General features: G+C 37.9%; 1 protein-coding gene across 1 annotated transcript in view; it reads left to right on the top strand.

The window, feature by feature from the left end:
• Positions 1-24810, top strand: part of LOC308422831 (leukocyte surface antigen CD47-like) — a gene marked incomplete at both ends in the record, with an annotated part of 79267 nt that overhangs the window by 50618 nt on the left and 3839 nt on the right. The window contains 3 exons of the mRNA XM_080919487.1: positions 8633-8740; positions 11934-12029; positions 15115-15207. Coding sequence (XP_080775613.1) covers positions 8633-8740; positions 11934-12029; positions 15115-15207 — 297 coding nt within the window. The remainder of the gene's footprint in view (positions 1-8632; positions 8741-11933; positions 12030-15114; positions 15208-24810) is intronic.

Raw genomic sequence — 24810 nt, forward strand, 5'->3', positions numbered from 1 at the left:
CAAGTAGGCTTCATTCCTAAGATACAGGGATGGTTTAACATAAGGAAATCCATCAATGTAATCCACCATATAAACAAACTTAAAGACCAAAACCACATGGTCATCGCACTAGACGCTGAGAAAGTATTCTACAAAATCCAACACCCCTTCATGTTAAAAGTCCTGGAAAGAACAGGAATCCAAGGCCCATATTTAAACATAATAAAAGCAATATACAGTAAAACAACAGCCAACATCAAACTTAATGGCGAAAAACTTGAAGGAATCCCACTAAAATCAGGGACTCTACAAGGCTGCCCACTCTCTCCCTACCTATTGAACATAGTACTGGAAGTCCTGGCTGGAGCAATTAGACAGCAAAAGGAGATCAAGGGGATACAAATCAGAAAGGAAGAGATAAAAACATCACTCTTTGCCGATGACATGATAGTGTACTTGAGTGACCCCAAAAATTCCACCAGAGAACTCCTACAGCTGATAAACAAGTTCAGCAAAGTGGCCGGATACAAAATTAACTCAAACAAATCAGTAGCCTTCTTATACTCAAAGGACAAACATGTGGAGAAAGAAATTAGGGAAAAGGTACCTTTCACAATCGTTACAAAAACTATGAAATACCTTGTTGTGACTCTAACTAAGGAAGTGAAGGACCTGTATGACAAGAACTTCAAACCTCTAAAGAAATAAATTGAGGAGGATTTCAGAAAATGGAAAGATCTCCCATGCTCATAGATTGGAAAGATCAACATCTTAAAAATGGCCATCCTACCAAAAGCAATCTACAGATTCAATGCAATCCCCATCAAAATTCCAACCCAGTTCTTCATGGAATTGGAAAGATCAATGTGCAATTTCATATGGAATAACAAAAGACCTAGAATAGCGAAATCCATCCTCAACAACAAAAAAACATCTGCGGGAATCACTATCCCTGACCTCAAGCTATATTACAAGGCAATTGTGCTGAAAACTGCATGGTACTGGTACAGAAATAGGCAAGTGGATTAATGGAAGAGAATAGAAGATCCAGAAATGAGCCCTCATGTATATGGTCACCTGATTTTTGACAAAGGAGCAGTAAACATTCAATGGAAAAAGGACAGCCTATTCAACAAATGGTGCTGGTCCAACTGGCACTCAACATGCAAAAGAATGAAAATAGACCCGTTCTTATCTCCTTGTACAAAGCTCAAGTGTAAGTGGATTAAAGATCTCCACATTAAACCAGATACACTGGAACTATTAGATGAGAAATTAGGGAAAACCTTAGAACACATAGGCACAGGAGAAAATTTCCTGAACAAAACACCAATGGCTCAAGCTCTAAGGTCAAAGATTAACAAATGGGACTTAATGAGATTGCAAATTTTCTGTAAGGCTAAGGACATCGTCAAGAAAACAAAACGGCAACCAACAGAATGGGAAAAGATCTTTACCAACACCACATCAGATAGAGGCCTAATATCCAAGGTGTACAAAGAACTCAAAAAGCTAGACACCAGAGAATCAAATAACCCTATTAAAAAATGGGGTACAGAGCTAAACAAATCATTTTTAGTTGAGGAACACCGAATGGCCGAGAAACATCTGAGGAAGTGCTCGACATCCTTAGCCATCAGGGAAATGCAAATCAAAACAACCCTAAGATTCCACCTCACACCAGTCAGATTGGCCAAGATCCAAAACTCAGATGACAGCAGATGCTGGCGAGGCTGCGGAAAAATAGGAACACTTCTCCACTGTTGGTGGGGTTGCAAGCTAATACAACCACTCTGGAAATCTGTCTGGCGATACCTCAGAAAATTGGATACAGTACTACCTGAAGACCCAGCTATTCCACTCTGGGCATATACTCCAGAGACACTTTAATACACAACAAAGATATATGCACCAAAATGTTCATAGCGGCTCTATTTATAATAGCCAGAAGCTGGAAGGAACCCAGATGTCCTTCAGAAGACGAATGGATACAAAAATTGTGGTACATATACACAATGGAATACTACTCAGCCACCAGAAACAATGACTTAACCAAATTCTTAAGAAAATGGCTGCATCTAGAGAAGATCATCCTGAGTGAGATAACCCAGTCACAAAAGAACATACATAATATGCAGTCACTGATAGTGGGATGCTAACCCCAGAGGCTTGCACTCCCCCAGAAACAACTCACAGACTGTATGAAGTCCAAGAAATAAAGAAAACAAAAAAATATACATATATTCACAAAACAAGAAGACTTTGACTATTTCCATGTTGCGTTTTGTTTTGCATGTACTTTATGCTTATTGCAACTAGTACGTTTTCAATGCATACTGTCAAGCCCTTGAAAAAAATCAAGTACTGACTAAAAAACATATTTACATGGTTTTATGTAAAATTTATTTTAATGTCTGAAAAAACAGTACTGACAAAAATGTATAATTTTAAGCAAAAAATGTTTAAAATCTTTACATGTATCTTTGTTTTGCAAAATAAAGTCGTTTAAAAAAAAAAAAAAAGAAGAAGTGGGTGAGAAGGCAGGTGACACAGTTGCACTCCTCTTTATGGTGGCATGAGAACTCTTTTGTGTATTTAGGCTGCATTTCTTTATCCATTCATCTGTTGATGAACACATCAGTGGATCCCATAACTTGACATTGTGAGTTTCACAGTGCTAAACGTAGATGTGCAAGTACCTTTATAATATTTTGATCTGAACTTCTTCATGTGTACAAGAGAGGTACAGCCAAGACATGCATACATGCTGCTTCCTTTGTGAGAACCTGACTTCCATCGTAGCTGGAATAAGTTACAATCCACCATCACTACTCCTCTATGCCCTCCCAGCTTCCCTTGGTTGTTTCCCTAGTAATAACCATTCTAACTGGGGTAAAATGGAATCTCCATGTGGACTTCATCTGAACTTCCCTGCTGTCTTACAATGCAGAAAACCTCGTCATATGTGTCTGGTCATTTGTATTTTATCTCCAAGAACTGTTTAGTTCATTAGCCCATTTAGTGACAGGATGTTTGATTTCTTCTTATTTCATGATTGAATTCTTTATATAGGTACATAGATACCAGTTAGCAAAGTCTCTCTCCTATGACGTGGACTGCCTTCTCAGTGGTTTCTTTTGCTATGCAAAGATAATTTTAATTCCACACAATCCCATTTTTTAACTCATGGTTTCATTGCCTCAGTTGTTAGAGTTCTATTCTGATGTTATTGGAGAATTTTAGAGTTCTCCAGTTTGTATGACAACGGATATATGTTTAACACCTAATAGTTTTTATTATGATAAAGTATTTTTAATTTTGTCTTGTCTTCTTTTTTATGAAAAGATGTTGGTCTTTGTCAAAAGCTTTTCTGAATCTATTGATATGCTCATGTGATTAAGTTTTGATTCTGTGATTGATTTTGGTATATTAAACCATACTTTCATTCCTGGAGATTTAGAGATTTTTCATCATGAATAATCTTTTTATATTGTATTGTTGAATTTGTTTTGCTAGTATATCATTGAAATTCTGGTTAAAATAAAGACACAATTGTGTCTTTATCTGGTTTTGGCATTAGAATAAAACTGGTTTCCCGAATTGGGTTTAGATTCCCTCCTTGTGTTGGAATTTTCCTTCTATTATCCTTTGTAGGGTTGAATTTGTGGAAAGATATTATGTAAATTTGGTTTTGTCATGGAATATCTTGGTTTATCCACCTATGATAATTGAAAGTTTTGTTTCTGGATATAGTAGCCTGGGCTGGCATTTGTGTATTCTTAGGGTTTGTATGACATCTTCCCAGGTTCTTTTAGGTTTTACAGTTTTTGTTAAGAGATATGGTTTGATTCTGATAGGTTTGCCTTTATATGTTACTTGACTTTTTCCTTTCCTGCTTTTAATATTTTTTCTTTGTTTTGTGTATTTGGTATCTTGACTACTGTGTGATGGGAGGAACTTTTTCTGGTCCAATTTATTTGGAGTTCTGTAGGCTTCTTGTATTGATTTTCATTTTTAATTACATTAAAATTTTTCTCACACCACCAGGTGATTTATTAGTTATTTATTTACATTTCCCTCACTCTAAGATTTTTATAGCTACAAAGGCTCCCTCATAGAACTGCTTTGTTTGCATTCTAGAAGTTCTAAATTTGCCACATTTTCACTATCATTTATTTCTAAGAACTTTTGAATTTCTCTTTCTATTTTCTCAGTAGCTTATCCATTATTCAATTCTACACCAATCTGTCTCCATGGATTTCTACATCTTCTGTAATTTTTCTTGCTGCTGATTTCTAGTTCTACTATATTGTTATCAGATAGAATATAAGAAATTCATTTCTTTATATTTGCCAAGACTTGTTCTGTGACCTAAAATATGGTTTGTTTCCATAAGACCATTCATAAGAGCTTCTGAAAACAATCAATATTCTAGAGACTTTGAGTAGAATGTTCTTTAAATGTCTGATAAGTCTATTTGTTCTATAGGGTCATAATGTTGCTTTGATGTTTGTTAGGTGATGAAACTGGAATACTGTCATCAGCCACTATGATCTTTGCTTTAACATTCTAGTAGAATTTTCTCTGTTTATATTGGAGTATTTCCTTGATGGATTCTCTTTTTTCATTTTTTTAATTTTTTTCCCTGAACTTCACACAGTCTGTGACTTGTTTCTGGGGTGTTCAGAGCTTTCTGGGGTTAGTATCTCATTATCAGTGACTGCATATTATGTCTGTTCTTTTGTGACTGGGTTATCTCACTCAGGATGATATTCTCTAGATGCATCCATTTTCTTAAGAATTTCATAAAGTCATTGTTTCTGATAGCTGAGTAGCACTCCATTGTGTAAATGTACCACAATTTTTGTATCCATTCATCTACTGAAGGACATCTGGGTTCTTTCCAGCTTCTGGCTATTATAAATAGAGCTGCTATGAACATTGTGGTGCATGTGTCTTTGTTGTATATTGGTGTGTCTCTGGGGTGTATGCCCAGAAGTAGAATAACTGGGTCTTCAGGTAGTATTATGTACATTTTTCTGAGGAATCACCAGACTGATTTCCAGAGTGGTTGTATCAGTTTACAACCCCACCAACAGTGGAGAAGTGTTCCTATTTCTCCACATCCTCACCAGCATCTGTTGTCATCTGAGTTTTGGATCTTGGCCAATCAGACTGGTGTGAGGTGGAATCTCAGGGTTTTTTTGATTTGCATTTCCCTGATGATTAATGATATCCAGCATTTCCTTAGATGGTTCTCAGCCATTCGATATTCCTTGATTGAGAACTTTTGTTTAACTCTGTAGCCCATTTTTTAATAGGTTTGTTTGATTCTCTGGTGTCTAGCTTTTTGAGTTCTTTGTATACCTTGGATATTAAGCCTCTATCTGATGTGAGGTTGGTAACCATCTTTTCCCACTGTGTTGGCTGCCGTTTTGTTTTTTTAACAGTGTCTTTAGGATTCTCTTAATCGACATAAAATGGTCTTCTTTATTTCTTTTGACTATTTTTGACTTAAAGTCTATTTGTCAAATGTTAGTGTAGATAAATGTGATTTAATTAGTTTATCTTAAGCAGGTTGAGAGGGTACTTGGGAGTTTCAGAACAGTGACTGTAATTTTCTACTCTCCCAACAGAGAAGTGTGATCTATTGATGACCTAGTCCAGGTTAATGGCCCAGAGTGGGCCAAAGGGAGTAGGTGTTTTTCCTGGGCACGTGCTTCATGCAGCTTGTGAGTCTGGAGTCCAGAATTTTTATTTGTAATGTCTTCAAAATTTTTCCATTTTTCTTTTACTTACAGAGTAAGAGCAGGGTTGGGGAAAGGGGGAAGAATCCTCCCTCTTTCACAGCCCCTTTTTGAAACTAAGTTACAGTCATCTGTTTCATTTATGAATCTATGCTTTTATTTTCATTTGTTCATTTATTTTACTTTATTTTACGTGTGTGTGTGTGTGTGTGTGTGTGTGTGTGTGTACCACATTTTATGCACATAAAATACATGCAGGGACCCACAAAGGGACCTGGAGTTACAGATGGTTATGAGCCACCATGTGCATTCTGGGAACAGATTAGTCAGGGTCCATAACTTTTAAGACATCTGTTAAAATATCCTTCATAAATTTCAATATTTCTGTATGTTCTCTAACCCCCCACTGCCTCCTCTTTACTGTGAAAATCCCTTGCCTTGTCAAGTTTCTTATCTGCTTTCCAAATTATGAAATAAATGTGGGTCCCCTTTTGTGAAGGCCTAGGACAGTGATTTCTGTATCTCATCCTTCATGTCCAAGTCCGAGACTGTACTTAACAGACAAAATTATTTTATTGGAATGAATCCATAATCAATGTGTTCAGAGTCAGATATACTTTCACAATTTTATTTTTATTTCATTTATATGATTCACAATTTTATCTTCGAAAGTTAATACAGGTCACCTTACATAATATAACATAGAAAGCAATCGAGAAAAAAATTCATCTAGAAAAATTACTGGTACATTCTAGTAATCTACAAATGTTTTCTGCATTGATTTTTATTGTTTTAGTGTAGTGGCTTGAATGTGGTTTAAATTTGTTGCCCAAATGCTGTGAATTAGAGGCTTAATCATTGGAGTGTTAGAGGATCCATTAAGTGTGGTAAAGCCTTGAATGATGGTAATATTTTTAAGTGATGGGGCCTAGAAGAATTTTATGGTCCACTAGAGGTACAACCCTCAGAAGATTAGTAAGTACAATAATTAAACATTTTCAGATGGCTGTATCAACTGAAACATAGATTTCTTCCAAATCATGGTTACTGTGCATTTTGATGATTTTGATACATTCAATCTATTCATTTTATTAGAATAAAAGTTAAAAACACTGATCTTTTAATATTTCCCTCTAATTGCTATCGCTCATTGAATACAAAAAAGGAGACATTCATGTGTGATGAAATTATCAATTGCATTTCACTCACACACCCTGTAGTTCTCTGCCTCTCAGTCTCACCTTAGGTGGCCTTTAATGGTGTGTGTGGGCGCGCACGCGTGTGTGTGTGTGTGTGTGTGTGTGTGTGTGTGTAGATTTATTTCTCATTTAAACAAACAAAATGTCCAATAGAGAGGAAAAGAATGTGTTATTAAGCCTGTTGTCTCAGAGAAAGTACAGATGTGTGAGGATGCAGACACACGAGGATGCAGGCACATAGGGATGTAGATACATGAAGATGTAAACAATAATGATGTGGGCGTATGAAGATGCAGGCCCATGAGGATGCAGGCCCATGAGGATGCAGGCCCATAAGGATGCAGGCCCATGAAGATACAGGCTCATGAGGATGCAGGCACATGAGGATGCAGGCCCATAAGGATGCAGGCACATGAGGATGCAGGCCCATAAGGATGCAGGCCCATGAGGATGCAGGTACATGAGGATGCAGGCCCATGAGGATGCAGGCCCATAAGGATGCAGGCCCATGAGGATGCAGGCCCATGAGGATGCAGGCACATGAGGATGCAGGCCCATGAAGATACAGGCACATGAGGATGCAGGCACATGAGGATGCAGGCACATGAGGATGCAGGCACATGAGGATGCAGGCACATGAGGATGCAGGCCCATGAGGATGCAGGCCCATAAGGATGCAGGCCCATGAGGATGCAGGCCCATGAGGATGCAGGCACATGAGGATGCAGGTACATGAGGATGCAGGCCCATGAGGATGCAGGCACATGAGGATGCAGGCCCATGAGGATGCAGGCACATGAGGATGCAGGCCCATGAGGATGCAGGCCCATTTGGATGCAGGCACATGAGGATGCAGGCCCATGAGGATGCAGGCACATGAGGATGCAGGTACATGAGGATGCAGGCCCATGAAGATACAGGCTCATGAGGATGCAGGTACATGAGGATGCAGGCACATGAGGATGCAGGTACATGAGGATGCAGGCCCATGAGGATGCAGGCACATGAGGATGCAGGCACATAAGAAAGATTCTGTGTTAGGAGCAATGATTTCTGTGATTAATTCTGTTAAGCTCTGGGTATGCACTTTCATTTTAACTTCTTAGCTTTAACTTCTGGGCATTTTCTTCCATCAGAATTTGAGTGACATATGATTTGCTTGATACGTAGTGGTCTTTTCCCAAAACAAACTTCCTAAACTTCTAGATTCTTTCCTCATTTCATACTGTGTGGCGCTTGATTCTCTTTTGCTTATGTTGCTAATCAACTAGTTACTGCCTGCCAGTTATGTGCATGTCGCTGCTGTGTGGTCAGTCTGGAATCACGTTGGTTGTCACCGAATACTAACAGTATCTAAGAGTGGCATATAACTCTTATTATTACTGTGTGGAATTTAGAAATTCTGCTCAAAGTTCTAGCATAATAGTGTACAGACCTACCCCCCCCCCACATAAAAAGACTGACACAGGAACTTAAAAATGCTCTAATTAAGGAAGCTGTTATAACTTTCTTTGTAAAATAGATACGAACTAAGTGCCACTCCCATACTTACATGCTATACATGCCTGCTGTCATGGTCCTACCTGACAATTACTTATAAGGGTTACCCTATTTGATGGAGTTGTCAATTTGTCTTCGCACCTCATGTTATGGAAATACCTTCATTTCTAATTAAGTTGATGTAATTATTTTTCTCTTTTTTTTAAGTACAAAAATATAAGTCCAACCTGGTGAATAGAAAAATGATTATTTTATCTGCTTCTGGACTATTAATCACCATAGTTGTCATTGTTGGAGCCATCCTTTATACCCCAGGTAAGACACACATGTACTGGGCTGTGGTGTCGAGGGCGGTTGTGAGGAGCTCCCAAAGGGAAGTGAATTGATTCTTACAGCTGTTGGGGACAGACTGCAGCAGGTGATGTGGCCTCAAAGAACAGAAAATTTCTCAATGATCTGGACTCCATCCCTGTGCTTGAAACTATGGACTCAGCATGGGTTGGGGTAGGGGGTGAGGAATTCTACTTCCTGCCTTTTGTAACTTCCAGTGTTTGCAGGCAATGTCTGGCTTCCTTAGCCTGTGGCCAAGCAGCTCCCTTCTCTGCCTCTGCATCTTCTCCCTCAGCCACCTCTCTGTGTTGGTGTGTTTGTGTGTTGGCAATGCCAGTGAAATTCAAGATAAGTTCTTTAACTCAGCTTAGGATCTTCATTCTAAACTCTTAATCACAGCTCTGTTATGTAACCACCTAGGGTTTGGGGACAAGAAGGGGAGAATGTAAGGGGATCACGATTCAGTCCACTGTGGGGCAAAGTGCTAAGTGTGGGGCTAAGATGTACAGATGGGCATGAACTTGGAGCTCTGTCTTTCTGAAATAATCGCTGCAGCTGAGATGGGGAAGTGTGGGTGGGAAATAGAGGCAGGGAGAAGATGGGAAGGAAAGCGATGCCAGGGAATCAGCTCTCAAGGACTCTGCAGCACAGGAGGATCTATCTTTGGAGCAGATTTGGTAACTATGTTTGCATCCAGGCCTGGGGAGGTGAAGAAATCAGGGGACAACTTGAAAGAGCAGCTCATTTGGGTTGGAAGACAGGCTGAATACTGAGAAAGAGTGGATGGTTGGAGGTGAGGAGAATTTATCTTCTGGGATACGTAAGGCACTTAAAGAGGAAAAGCAAATGAAGATGTTTATGTGAGGAAACTCTGACACGAAGATCTAGGTTTATTCACTTTGGTCTGAAGCAATTGAGAAATGTCGAGTCACTGTAAATTTGGAAGAAAATATTTTCAGCAGTTCATAGTTTATGAGTGTAGTATTCAGGGCAATGAATTTAATAAATTCAGTACATTAACCTCGCAAGCAGTAGAAACAGAGGGAGAAATAAATTACTGTTTGTTAACAGGTAGTTATTCAAAAAGGAAAGGCATTGGGCTTGTTTTCCTCATCAGTCCTTCAGTGATACCTGTATTTCTTCAGTACCACAAGTTTAAGCCAGGTAAGCATTTGTTGTAATGATTTTAAATACCTTTGCATTTCAAAAACAGCATTTTGGGGGAAATCTTTTATTCAATTTTTTTTTTTAGCTATTATTTCTCAACTTTCGAGTTCCTTCTTTCACTGCCTCCATATCCCCACCATGTTTCTGTCATAGCTTTGTCTTCTTACTTTTGAAAATTGATAGCTAGCTAAGTCCACTTAGTGCAAGCCATGTGTGCATGAATGTGAGGCCACCCACTGCAGCACTGGAAACTCACCACTGGCCATAGCCTCAAAAGGACCATTCTCCCTCCCCGCAGCAGTACCTTTAGTAAGGGCGGATCCTAGAGAACACCTCCACTGTCTAGTCCAGGAGTTTTACTGTCCTGATGATCTGCTGGTCTTGCACAGGTAACCAGAGTGACTCTGAGTTCTTGAAAGGGACAGCCACATCATGTCCAATAGACAGAAGTTCATGGCAGTCTTTCCTATCATCCAGCTCCAACACTACTCCAGTGCTTCCAAAATGTTCTATGGTCCTAGGTGCTTGTGGTGGTAGGTGATAAAGATGGCCCCTGTAGGGCTGAGAACTCAGTCTCTTATTCTCACCTGACTGTTTCTCACTGCAGGAAAGAAATTTTCTGATAAAGGTAGAGAGTACCCCAGGTATATTGGGTATAAAATCTTCAGAAGGCAATTTGACAACAACTTTTAATAAAATAACAATTACAGGGTCTATCCTAAGGCCTGTGAACACCCCAGCAATGGTTGTTTTGGGTTTTTTTTTTGTTTTGGTTTGGTTTGGTTTGGTTCGGTTTGGTTTTTTTGTTGTTTGTTTGTTTGGTTTGGTTTGGTTTTGTTTGTTTGTTTGTTTTGTTTTGTTTTGTTTTGTTTTGTTTTTTGGCCGAGATTGTTATACCAAGCATGAGATGTTCTCCTGTTGAGCAAGTCTAAGGTCCCATAGCAAATATGCCACTGATGGACCGATAAGTACATTCTGCCAGGCAAAGTTGCTATGGTAGCATGCAGGGTCTACACTGGAGAAAATCACTGATGGCTTCTGTAACCTAGAAACATGCATAACACCCTCAGACACTCTGAAAACTAGCCATCAGACGGGAAGTTTTCCATTTATTGTAATACTGATTTTCAAAAATTTGGTTTATTAAAAATATTTTTAATGCTACTCTTAATGACATCTTCCCATAAGGATGAATTCCAAGGTACTAAAGTACCTCTCCTCTGATATACTTGAGACCAGAACTATATTGAATTTCAGTAATTCAGAGTTTGAAATATTTGAATAAACTGTGCTGTTCAAATAGGCATACTCAGGAGAGACAACATCCAATATGCTCCAAAATTCAAAAATGTTGACTATCAGACTTCATGGTTTTGTGTTAGGAATATTTGGCCTGCAATACCTCAAGATTATCTTTACCTTCTAAAGTATATTATAGTAAGTCACAAACAGATTTTAAGTATGCCATTTTCCCCAATATGTTTCTGCATTAAGAAGATTATTTCAATAAGATGAGGTTACAAATCAAGAACACTAAACACAATTGTATGTGTGTGCTTTTGTTGTTGTTGTTGACAAACATTAGCACAAATCTTAAGAAGAAAGCATGTATATCCAAAATATAAAATATTAGTATATTTTTACAAGTTTACCACTAACATATTTTGTTGTTGTTATTAAAAATGCACATTTGGTCCAGTGAGATTGCACATCAGTTAAAAGTGTGTGCCATCCCGGGTCTCTCTCCTGGATTGCCTTATACTGTAAAGGTTCCGTTTTAAAAGCACAGATCCTCAAAATGCTCAATAGAGTCGACCATGTCATGAGTAGTAGTTACCATTCATGGTGCAGGATACCCAAAGACAGTCAAAGCAGCACTGGTTTCAGATTTAAAACTTTCAGTCCTGTTCAGCAACCTCATAGGACATTGTTGAGTGGACCAAAGGCAAGTAGAAGTTACTGCTTCATTGTCCTTCTCAACATGATGCTGATACATCATTACTTTCTTTAGCTATTGGGAGGACCCTGCAGGCCATGATCCTTCTAACCATCTTGCAGGCACTGGGCGTTGTACTCACTATGTCCGGACTATATCTCACTACATCTGGTAAGAGTCATGTTATCCTGGAGTCTCGATTTATATGCCTCTAACAGAGTTTATAATTTTCTTTATACATCAACATCATCATTTTATTTTTTCAGTGGGTTTTTATTTTCTTATTTTTTTTATTTGTATATATTTTATTTACATTTCAAATATTATCCTCTTTCCCCATCTTCTGTCCATACTCCGCAGCCCATCTTCCCTCCCCTCCTTCTATGAGGGTGTTCACATATCCACCTACACCCTCCGACCTCACTGCTCTGACATTCCCCTACACTGGGGCATCTAGCCTTGGCCAAATCAAGGGCTTCTGCTCCCATTAATGCCCAACAAGGCTATCCTCTGCTACATGAGCAGCTGGAGACATGGGTGAGTTCATGTGGACACTTTGGATAGTGGTTAAGTCCTTGGGAGCTCTGGTTGGTTGGTATTGTTATTCTTATGGGGTTGCAAATACCTTCAACTCCTTCAATTCTTTCTCTAGCTCCTCCATTAAGGACTCTGTTCTCATTTAATGATTGGCTGGGAGCATCTACCTCTGTTTTTGTCACACAGTTATATCAGGCTCCTGTCAGCATACACTTCTTGGCATCAGCAATATTGTCTGGGTTTAGTGGCTGTATATAGGCTAGATACCCAGGTGGGGCAGTCTCTGGATGGCTTTTCCTTCAGTCTCTGCTCCAAAATTTCTCTCTGTATTTCCTACTGAGAATATTTTTATCCCCCCTTCTAAGAAGGACTGAAGCATTTGCACTTTGGTCATCCTTCTTCTTGAGCTTTGTGTGGTCTGTAAACTGTACCTTGGGTATTCAGAGCGTTTGAGCTAATACCCACTTATCAGTGAGTGCGTACCATGAGTATTTTCTTTTCTGTGATTGGGTTACCTTACTCAGAATGATACTTTTTAGATCCATCCATTTGCCTAAGAATTTCATGGAGTCATTGTTTTAATAGCTGAGTAGTATTCCATTGTGTAAATTATTGCATTTTATGTATCCATTCCTCTGTTGAAGGACATCTGGGTTCTTATCAGCTTCTGGCTGTTATAAATAAGGCTCCTTCCTACAAACATAGTGGAGCATGTGTTCTTGGTGTAGGTGGAAGCATCTGTTGGTTATATGACTAGGAGTGGTATAACTGGGTCCTCAGGTAGTATGGTGTCCAATTTTCTGAGGAACTGTCAGACTGATTTCCAGAGCAGTTGTACCAGCTTACAATATGACCAACAATAGAAGAGTGTTCCTCTTTCTCCACATCCTTATCAGCATCAGATGTTACCTGAGCTTTTTATATTAGCCATTATGATTAGACTGAGGAGGAATCTCAGGGTTGTTTTGATTTGTATTTCCCTAATGACTAAGAATGTTGAACATTTATTTAGGTACTTCTCAGCCATTTGATATTCCTAGGGTGAAAATTCTTTGCTTAGCTCTGTCCCCCATTTTTAGTAGGGATATTTGATTCTCTGGAATCTAATTTCTTGAGTTCTTTGTATAGATTAGATATTAGACCTCTATCAGATGTAAGATTGGTAAAAACCTTTTCCCATTCCTTTGGTTGTTGTTTTTGTCCTAATGACAGTGTCCTTTGCCTTACAGAAGCTTTGCAATTTTATGAGGTCCTATTTATCAATTCTTGATCTTAGAGCATAAGCCATTCATGATCTGTTAAGAAAATTTTTCCCAGTGCCCATTTGTTCAAAGCTCTTCTCTACTTTTTCTTCTATTAGATTTAGTATATCTTGTTTTATGTGGAGGTCCTTGATCCACTTGGACTTGAGCTTTGCACAGGGTGATAAGAATACATTAGTTTGAATTCTTCTATATGCTGACCAGCACCATTTGCTAAAAATGCAGTCTTTTTCTACTGGAAGCCTTTAGCTCATTTGTCAAAGATCAAGTGACCATAGGTTTGTGGGTTCATTTCTGGGTCTTCAATTCTATTCCATTAATCTATAGGTCTGTGTCTCTACCAATACCTTGCAATTTTTATCACAATTGATCTGTAATACAGCTTGAGGTAAGGGATGGTGATTCCCTTAGAAGTTTTCTTATTGTTGAAAATAGTTTTCACTACCCTGGGATTTTTATTATTCCAAATGAATTTGCAAATTGCTCTTTCTAATTCTAGAAAGATTGAGATTTTGATGAAGATTGCATTGAGTCAGTAGATTGCTTTTGGCAAGATGGCCATTTTTACTATGTTAATCCTACCAATCCATGAGCATGGGAGAACTTTCCAACTTCTGGAATCTTCTTCAATTTCCTTCTTCAAAGACTAAAAGTTCTTGTAATATTTATCTTTCATTTTCTTAGAGCCATACCAAAGTATTTCATCTTATTTTTGACTGTTGTGTAGGGTGTTATTCCCTAATTTTTTTCTCAGCCTGTTTATCCTTTGAGTATAGGAAAGCTACTGATTTGTTTGAGTTAATTTTATATCCAGACACTTTGCTGAAGTTGTTTATCAGCTGTAGGAGTTTTCTGGTAGAATTTTTGGGGTCACTTAAGTATACTTTGATATCATCTGCACATACTGATATTTTGACTTCTTCCTTTCCAGTTTGTATCCCTTTGACCCCCTTTTGTTTTGTAATTGCTCACCATGACTAGGATATCCAGTACTATATTGAATAGGTAGGGAGAGAGTGGGCAACATTGTCTAGTCTCTGAGTTTAGTTAGATTGCTTCTAGTTTCTCTCCATTTAGTTTGATGTACATTGCTTTTACTATCTTTAGGTATGGGCCTTGAATTGCTGATTTTTCTAAAACTTACCATGAAGGGGTGTTGAATTTTCTAAAATGCTTTAAGACATTTTCTGCTTTAAGACTTTTTTCAAAATCATATTTCTTCCAGTGGGGATTGTTTGGGGACAACATTTTCTATTAGTCATCCTATGTATATTATGCAAATGTATACCTTTTTAAAAGCAATTTTGAATAATTTTGTTAACAGAGTTAATGATGATTAGCATGTATAAATTTTCATCTCTTGAACAATGATTACTTTTCTTAAAATTTGATAATATTTATTTGTGTCTATAAGTAGTTTATTTGTATTTATAATATGCATTCTTTTGTTTTTACAGAATGTATACCAAAATATGGCCCCCTTCTAATTTCAGGTTTGGTCATAGTAGCTCTAGTAGAATTATTTGGACTAATTTACATGAAATGGCTTGGTAAGTCAGTCTTGTTTATGCTATTCTTTGCCAAGTATTTCAAATTCATAACTTAGAAAGTGCTTTAGTTGTTTCTTCCCCTTTAGAGACATAGGAATGTAGTACAGAGAACACAACTAGGGGATTGTGTTGCAATAAGTATGTGAATATAGATGTGCTAACAGCAAGTTCCACTCCTTCAGTGGCAGGATTGCTGGGTCAAATGGTATGCTAGGTCTCTTTACTGATTTGTTGAGGTGCCTGTGACTGTTATGCAGATAGAAATTACACAGTGTTGTAACATTTTGTCATAATTTGTAATGCTCAGTGTTATTTGAGCTATTTAAGATACTCTGTGGTACAGCATGGATTTTGGTGACACTTCTATATTTATGAAGAAACTGAAATTTTGGTGAGAATGTGTTAATTCTATAAATAATTTTATGTAATATGAACTCTTTATAATAATGATTATCTCTTTTAATGGTCAAGGAATGTCTTCCCTTTTTTTTGCAAAACCTTTATTTATTTTTGTTACTGTGTTATAAGTTATTTGAGTAGTCTTTCACTTTCTTATTTACATTTATTTCTAGACATTTTATTCTGGAAATATTGATATTGATATAACATTTTGTTTGGTTTGTTTTGTTGGATTTTGTTTGCTTTGGTTTTTGAACAATGTTATTGCTATATAAAATGGTTGCTGAGGTTTATATGCTTATTTTGCAACATTATTAAATTTGTTTATTCTAAGGAGTTTTAGTGGTACTTGGGATTTCTGAAACAGCTTATTGTTTGGACTTTTAGAAGTGTTTCTGTAGCAAGAGTATGAACATAATCAGGCATTAGGAAGGGATATGGTTGTAGAGACAGAGTCTTTGAGTTAGAAAGGTGCAGATATAGAATGCTTTAGATAGGAGCAGTTGAAGAGATAGAGTGGATACATCTATTATTGAGTTAGAGGAATTGGTTCTCCAAAAATTAGAAACTATCTAACACTAGTCATAGCTATACATGAAATAAGAACATCAGCTGACCTGGAAATTATAAAGATGCTGGAACTTTAAACAAAGGGTACCAAACGTTGAAGTGCATAGGAGAGTGGCACATTGGTAATGATGTGTCCCAGTTTGGGACAGTGGAAATGGGAATGGAAATGTCATGATATTACATTTAAACATCATTAATCTGTTCATCTTTTTTCTTTATGATGCTTAGGTTTTACGATTTGTTTAATGGCTTATGAAAGAAAAGTATTTTGTAAGTTGATGTACTGTTTGAGTAAAAGCAAATGTTGGAACTCCCTGTAGTCTTCAGAAATAATCAATGTGGTACCTCTACTTACATTTTACTTAAAATACATGTATAAGTATGTATGAAAACCTTATTTTGAAATGAGTTCTGTTTTTCATTTTTCCCTTTACCAAAAAATTTTAGGGATTTATCTGGGGAAAATGTAAATTATTATGGCATTAACTTTGTCAAGTTGTACACATTTTCTCTGTTTATTAAGTTTTAATATCAGGAGCTTTAAATTTTTCTATATTTATCTAACTATATAATAAAAATGGATAGTCACGTTGGGAAGATTCTCTTCCAAATTTGTATATTCAATAATTTCAATTATTTTTTCTAATACTTTATAAAAATAAAGCCTTAAATGACTAACCTGTTTAGTTTGATTTTGAAAATAAAAAATAAAAAATTGATCTTGCTTTGGAGGATACTGTTAATCATTTTAAACTCTCTTGTCCCACCACAGACTCAGAATTTATTCTGTTGATAATAGCTCTCCTAACTGGTTCCCTTTAAGTTTTCTCTTAGAGAATTTAAGACCATTGTAAACATTCCTTTAAAGTAGCTTTCTTAAAGACTAAAAACTATGATCTTGGCATAATGAAAAATAGGTATATCTTATGTACACTCACTATATTGTGTGTGCACGAATATTGCCAACCATGTGTATCACTTTCTTGAGCATTTAGAACTTCTTTGAAAACCATGATCACAATGGCTGCCTTTGGTTTGTACTATATTGAACTATAGTTTATAAGTAGTGATATAGTTAAAGCCATAATTGATAAAATTGGCACATGAATTAACTTTAACACATTTTACTACAAAAGCATTATGTGTCACATATAGCAAGCTACAGGAGAGAAAACCATTATTGGAGAAGCATTATGCAATCAATGCCAAACATGTATTCACTAGCAGCCATTTCTAGCAGTTGCTATGCAATGTGCAATGATCCAGGTGTGAGTGAGACCCACCTGCAAAGATGACATACTAGTGTATACATGGTGATCAACTTCTCAAGGCCTTTGTGTGCAAAAGTGTATTGCTTTAAAAAAAAACAAACTACACTATTTAAAAATTGTAATAACCTAATTTTTCTTCCACAACACATTAAGAATTGCCATACTGCTGGACCTAGATAATATCAGGTTTCATGTTTACAAGAGAAGTGATACAAATGTACAATAACTGAATTTTCTGGAGTCAGATGCTAAGTCATAATTTCTATATATCTTTAAAGTTTACAGCATGACTTTTCTGCTTGCCTTTGACAGACCCACTGGGAGGGTTTCAATAAGACATGAAAGTGAAGGCTGTGTTGTCTTTCTTCCCCATTTTCACACCTTGTCTAAGTGGCTTTCAAGGTAATTTTATTGCATATTATTTTTAAATGAAATGGAAAGGTTTTTCTTATATTTGTGCATATGTTTATGTGTCTATATGTAAAAAGTTGTATGTTACAATGCCCATGTATCTCTACATGAGAGTTGCAGTACCTCTTGGAGCTAGAATTACAGATGGCCCATCAAATGTAGGTGCTGCATTCACATATGGTGGCTCATTAACATCTATAACTCTAGTCCAGGGGCAGGGACAGTCTAACATCTTCTAATTTCCTTGGGCACTGCACAAATGTCCCACATGTACACACATATTCAGGAAGACACTCATATACATAAAAATAAATAAAATGTCAGAAATAATCAGAGAAAAGCAGGAAGGCAGTACCCATTAGCATAGAGGAGGAAAAGGCCCAGAGTTTACAGGAGAAGGCAGAAAGGGATGATCTCAGGAAGAGATAATAACATGAAGATATAGGTAAAGGAGGGGGACACTAAAGAAACTGCTGACACAGCTACCCCATGATATGGTTAGAGAAAAATGTTTTACTGTCTGTATAACAGAAAGAGTAGCCAGAGGCTTCTGGAAGAGTCCAGAAAAGAGAAAGAAGTAAACTGAACATAGCCATGTGATTGGACACTGAACATAGCTAGAGTTACCTGTGAGAGAGGGCATGATAGCAGGGAATGGGGAATTGTGAAAGCGTAGTCAGAGCAGCAATGGCAAAGGGAAGAACTCGTGTTCATCTGGGAGGAGGGAAGCCTGGGGAAGTGAGGAAACATCATGCTAGGGTGGAGACTTTGAGATGTGTAATAACTGCTTGTGATATTGAAGAAGCTTGCAGGCCAGCATAGGTTTTAATATTCAACCACAGGTATATATCCAAGGAGACCCATGGATCGCTTCTGCCAGAGCTAAGGACAATGACTCCTTTTGGTAGATTAGACATAGTTTGACAAGTTCCTGAGGAATGTTGGCTTTTATCTAACCACCAGAAATCCTCCTAATGCTCGGATTGGACCCATCTTTGGATATTTGGACTGCCCTGTGTAGTTTGGGTAATTGGACTTGACCGAAGAAGGCAAAATCATAAGTCATCATATTTAAGCAATCTAAGCCAAGGAGACTAATCTGTAGCAGACCATAGAGTTTAGCCTACAGGATACAGAGGACAGAAGAAGCTGAAGAACTGAAGGAAGAAACAAAATGAGGACATGTATGAGTTGAAGGGAAAGTTTATTATAGACATTAAGTAGAGAACAGCCAGAAATAGGCACCTTAGGCTTAGGTTAATGGAGAAACCATATGTTCTTCTTGTCAGAGATAAGGAAAATTACATTTTTTAGCCAGTAGGAACTATCTTCTTAAGTTCCTGGAGGAATGGTGGTTTTTGTCTAAAGGCTTTCACTTTAGGAAAAGGAATCTCTTGAGAACTTTTAACTTAAGAGCAAGTCCCACTTGTAAAAGACCTAGTCTGGCAGTATTGTCTACGCACTGAATATGTGACTCACTTGCAAGAAAGCAGAATTTGTCTAACTAGACAGACAAGTAGTTGAGTCCATATGAGAAAGAAATCCCTGGGAGTAGACAGAGTAACATGAACAGGATCTCTAAGGAATCCCTCCTTCTGAAGTTAGCTAAAGATCACTGGGCATTCCTTTAGTCCCCACCCTTGAGACATGGTGGCAAGTGAATCTTGGTAAATTTGAGGCCTTCTCTCTCTCTCTCTCTCTCTCTCTCTCTCTCTCTCTCTCTCTCTCTCTCTCTCTCTCTCCTCCCTCCCTCCCTCCCTCCCTCCCTCCCTCCCTCCCTCCCTCTCTCTCTCTCTCTCTCTCTCTCTCTCTCTCTCTCTCTCTCTCTCTCTCTCTCTCACACACACACACACACACACACACTGAAATAAGAGGCCTGGGAGGTAGCACAACAGGTAAAGGTGATTGCTACCAAACCCGAGGGCCTGAGATCCATTCTACAAGTTTTCCTTTGATGTCATACATGCTATAGGATCGATATGCATTATGCATGCATAAGTGGACATACACACATACATAACAAATAAATGTAATTTTAAAAACTGAAAAGTGTTCCCATTTAAGACAACATCTTGAGTGGAATTAAGATTATTATACAGGCATGTCATAACATGCAGCCTTCTTTTTGTGAAACTGCCAAACAAATTTCTCATCAGTTTCCAGAAATCTGCTTTCCAATGACATCATTATTGACAGTCCTCCTTCCCTTCTCCATGCAGCTTAGAAGCATCATTTGATAGTGATGCTCCTTTTCCTGTTCTGTTGTTAGATGGCTGTTAGAAAATTCATAATCACTAAAAAGCTCCAACCAGGGCTGGAAAGATTGCTCAGTGGTTAAAAGCACTGACTGCTCTTCCAGAGGTCCTGAGTTCAAATCTCAGCAACCACATGGTGGCTTACAACCATCTATAGTGATATCTGATGTCCTCTTCTGGTGTGTCTGAAGACAGCTACAGGGTACTTGTATATAATAAAGAGAAAAAAAGCAAAGCTCCAAGTAGAGGAACTTCTCTATGACCTTGAGAGATCATAAGCCCTCAGAAAGTGGGGTTCTTTGTTTGACTTCTTCACTAAGTACACACACTGCATATAGAAGTGTTCTATCGGGAGTGATCACATCTTCAATCTGATAACAGGAAAAGAAGTTAGGTTACCTTTTAAAATACTTTATTATTCCCTGGTCTCTGAAATAGGATCTACATAAATGCTTTTGGCCTACATGGCCAACAACCTTCTTCTTCTTCTTCTTCTTCTTCTTCTTCTTCTTCTTCTTCTTCTTCTTCTTCTTCTTCTTCTTCTTCTTCTTCTTCTTCTTCTTCTTCTTCTTCTTCTACTTCTTCTTCTTCTTCTTCTTCTTCTTCTTCTTCTTCTTCTTCTTCTTCTTCTTCTTCTTCTTCTTCTTCTTCTTCTTCTTCTTCTTCTTCTTCTTCTTCTTCTTCTTCTTCTTCTTCTTCTTCTTCTTCTTCTTCTTCTTCTTCTTCTTCTTCTTCTTCTTCTTCTTCTTCTTCTTCTTCTTCTTCTTCTTCTTCTTCTTCTTCTTCTTCTTCTTCTTCTTCTTCTTCTATCACACAAATTTTGTTGTGAAGAAAATAAGTTGCTTTTGCAGAGTTACCTTTTTAAAATTTCAAAAATAAAGAGAAACCTATGTTTCAGCCAATTTGTGAGCCAAAAAGTCACCTGTGTAGTGGTATATGTATTACAAAGCTCAGGTTAGGAATTTAGGCCTAGGCACAGTGGGAAGATGTATCTGGGGCCCTGTGGAATGCTGGGAAACAGAGCACTGCTTATTAACTTGGTGGAAACAATAACCATGTAAAATTTGAAGTTGAAGTCATGGTTCTGTTTACCTTTACTCTATCCATAGTTAACAAAATCAATTATTTAAAATATAAACCCTAGCTAGAAAGTCATAGAGAGTATCCCATGAGGTTGATTTCCTAGGTGGTTGTTTTCCTGCTACAGCTCTCATATCACTATGACACCACAGGAAGCCTTGGCAGATCTTCTGTTTAATAAATATACTTGCTGGACATCATCACACTTTAGGTTTTTATTTTCTTAATCCTTCCAATTGGAAGAGGTTAGAGAAAGGAAAAGGAAAGAAAGTAAAGTAATTATGTTTTAATTTAAAATTTTTTGAAATATATGAAGGCAAAGTAAGTAAGAGAATAACTTTGGTACTTTGGTGATGAGATCCCCGATCACAGTTCCACAGCCTTCAGTAGATGCTTTCCACAGGACAGCCCATGCTCGGAAGTGCTCATGGTGTTGTGGGATATCAAACACATGCCTTTCTCTGAAAGTGTCGTGCTAGGTGAAATGTAGCCAGGGTCCCTATTGTACTTTCAAAACTACTGACTTGTTTTAGACTCCTCTTGCAAAGGTGGAAAAGTGTCATGAAGAAGCTAATTGAAAACCATCCCATCTCCTGACCAGAGAGGCTTCTGTTCTCATCAGAAAAGAAAGGGGTTTTCCCACAACCTCTCATTCTCAAATAAACCAACCTAGGAAGGTCTTGCCAAACCCTCAGTGAAGCCTGTTGCAGCTGATGAACAAGCCTGCCTCTATCTTGAGTCTGAAAGCCATCTTATAATAAAGACAAACTAGATTCATTCCTATTTATGATTAAATGTCTGTTTCTCAAGGACTGGGCTATGCCCTACCTGTAAGCTTAACTACAAATGGCTCTGTATAGCCTGTTCCGGGAAATAGCAACCATGCCACCTACTGATATGACCATTTGTTATTATGACCACCTTGCCTTATGCTTATGTTCTGCTTCTGTAATCCAATCCCCCAGTTGTGGTAAATATCAACGTTCCATCACATATTTTCATGTCAAATCCATTTGGAAACTCCCTACCCATGAGCTATAGAAATACAAATTTATTTTTTTTTTCCTTTTAAACTCCACCTTATGAAGAGGCAGCATGTGTACACAAGGAGAACTGGTTGTTTCTTGCTTTAATTAATTTGGCCATTATGATTATGGTGGTCTTTCTCCTGTAATCTTTAGGATTAACACACCCAGTCAGACAGAGACCAGAATGAACAGCCACAAAGAGCCTAGAGATCTGCTCAACCGAAGTAGTGCAGTGATAAATAGAATGAAATAATCCTTCCTGTTTCTTGGGAATATTGATATTGCTTAGTATCTTACTCAGGGTTTCTATGTTCTGCACAAACATCATGAGCAAAAGCAAATTGGGGAGGAAAGGGTTTATTCAGCTTACATTTCCACATTGCTGTTCATCACCAAAGAAAGTCAGGACTGGAACTCAAGCAGGTCAGGAAGCAGGAGGTGATGTAGAAACCATGGAAGGATAATGCTAACTAGCTTGCTTCCCCTGGCTTGCTCAGCTTACTTTCTTATAGAACCAAGGACTACCAGCCCAGGGATGGCACCACCCACAATGGGCCTTCCCACCCTTGATCACTAATTGAAAATTCCTTACAGCTGCATCTCATGGAGGCATTTCATCAAGGGAGGCTCCTTTCTCTGTGATAACTCTTGTGTCAAGTTGACACACAACCCAGCCACTTAGTATGAAGGGAAACTGAGTAGCACCTATAACCTTGCAGGTTTCCCTTATCCCTGTAGTAGGAAGGTATGCAAACGTTGGAAAGGCAGCAGAACATCTTAGTCACCCCTTTTTAGAGTAACAGATTTCAGAATGACTCAAAAAGACACATGGATCAATATTTCATTACATAGAAAATGCTACTTTGTAAGTAATAAGAATGTATTCATAAAGCTGGTATCTTTATGCAGATGGAGATACTCATTTTAAAGAATAACCCAGGAATAGAATAGCTTTTCATTCTTAAATCTGTACTCTGTACTTTTTGGTCGAATATAAATGTAAGATGAGCTAAGTGGTCTTTGGTAAATCAGGATCTTTACATTTCTACCTTTAGGAATACTATATGCAACAATTTCTAGTCAAGAGCAGTATGTCAGATGTTCCAAGCACCGTTAGGTCACCTCGCTTCTCTCATCGCTGCAGCCAGCTGATCGTTCTCCAAGCATACTGTTTTCTCCAAGCTAGTGTGGACTTTAGCATTCTTATTGTCATCTTATTACACTGTAAAAAATGCCAGTTCCTTGATTGTAACAGAAGACAATAAACACAGTAAAATAAACAGTAGCCTTATTGTGTCTCTTTTCCCTCCTGACCTTAACCAAGTCTCCAGTTTGGTGCTTTACAGTATCTGTAGGTTTCCCATAGCAGAGACACTAAGGCTGGTTCCACTCCCAACTAGCTTGAACTCTTGGCTTTATCTGACAAGAAAGGGCCTTTCCATTATAAAAGGTATTTTGTTTTGTTTTGTTGAATTCTGCCCTCCCCCAAAGTAACTACTATTTTTAAAAGTGATATTGTAACCCCTCCCCTAGAGCTACTGTTTCTTATGTTTTCTTCCAATTAATTGGTTCTATTCTATACACGTAACTGTGGCAATGAATCACTTCCTTATTTTTGGTTCCTAACTTCGATGGCTTCAATGTTTTGGCTTTCCTGATCTCAATAATAAACGTTCCCTTTAAAGTGAGACACTACACCAAGGTTCACAGGATTGATATGGAGCTCAGGCCTTATCCAGAGGTACACCATGTCTGTGTATTAAAGATGACATCTGACTACACAGGCGCTGCTGGGTACACAGATAAGACTTGATCTCCTGACAAGTCATCTGTAAACTTTGATCAAATCTTTTCAAATGTCCTACATTTCCACCTAACCTACTTCTAAACCCCGATTATGACGGCATGACCAGATTTTCTAAGCTATGTACAAGCGTAGTCTATAAAGCAGGAGCAACCATTTTTAGTTTTCCTAATGTAGCCACTAAATAACAATAACTGATTCGTAATAAAACATCACATGTGATTTTACCAGAAAAAAAAGTGTATTAGGTATCATAACAAGCAGCATGAGGTTCCTCCCACTTGACACTAACAAAGAGCTGGAGGAAGAGAGACTTGAAACTGACTTCCATGGATCACCTTCACCCCACACCTACAGGCATAGGTCCTTCTCCAAGCTTAGTCAGATTGGAGCTGCTTAAAGCTGCAGCATCTTTGTGGGTTAGTTTATTCTAATAATCCATAACTTTAACTAAATTGCATGTAAGGAAGTTTTACTAACATATAGAAGAATACCTTCAAGGATACTAGAAAACTTGAAATATTTTTTTGACTGTGGGAGGAATAAAATTTGAACTGAAGGTGATTTGTAGAAAACTGAGATCTGAATCATTTCCACATTTCACTGTTCAAGAAATGGGAATCTAGGAGGGCTCAGGTACTGAGAAGAGCCTTGAATATGCATGTGCACCCTGTAGTATAACCAAGCTGACTAGTGTCAGTAGCTCTCGTCGTGAGAAGGACCAGGGTGTCCTGGGGATTAACCAATATTTCGTGACCTGTCCATGTTTTTCTTGGTTGATGTTC

Source organism: Micromys minutus, assembly GCF_963924665.1.
Source record: "Micromys minutus genome assembly, chromosome: 7".
Lineage (NCBI taxonomy): Eukaryota > Metazoa > Chordata > Mammalia > Rodentia > Muridae > Micromys > Micromys minutus.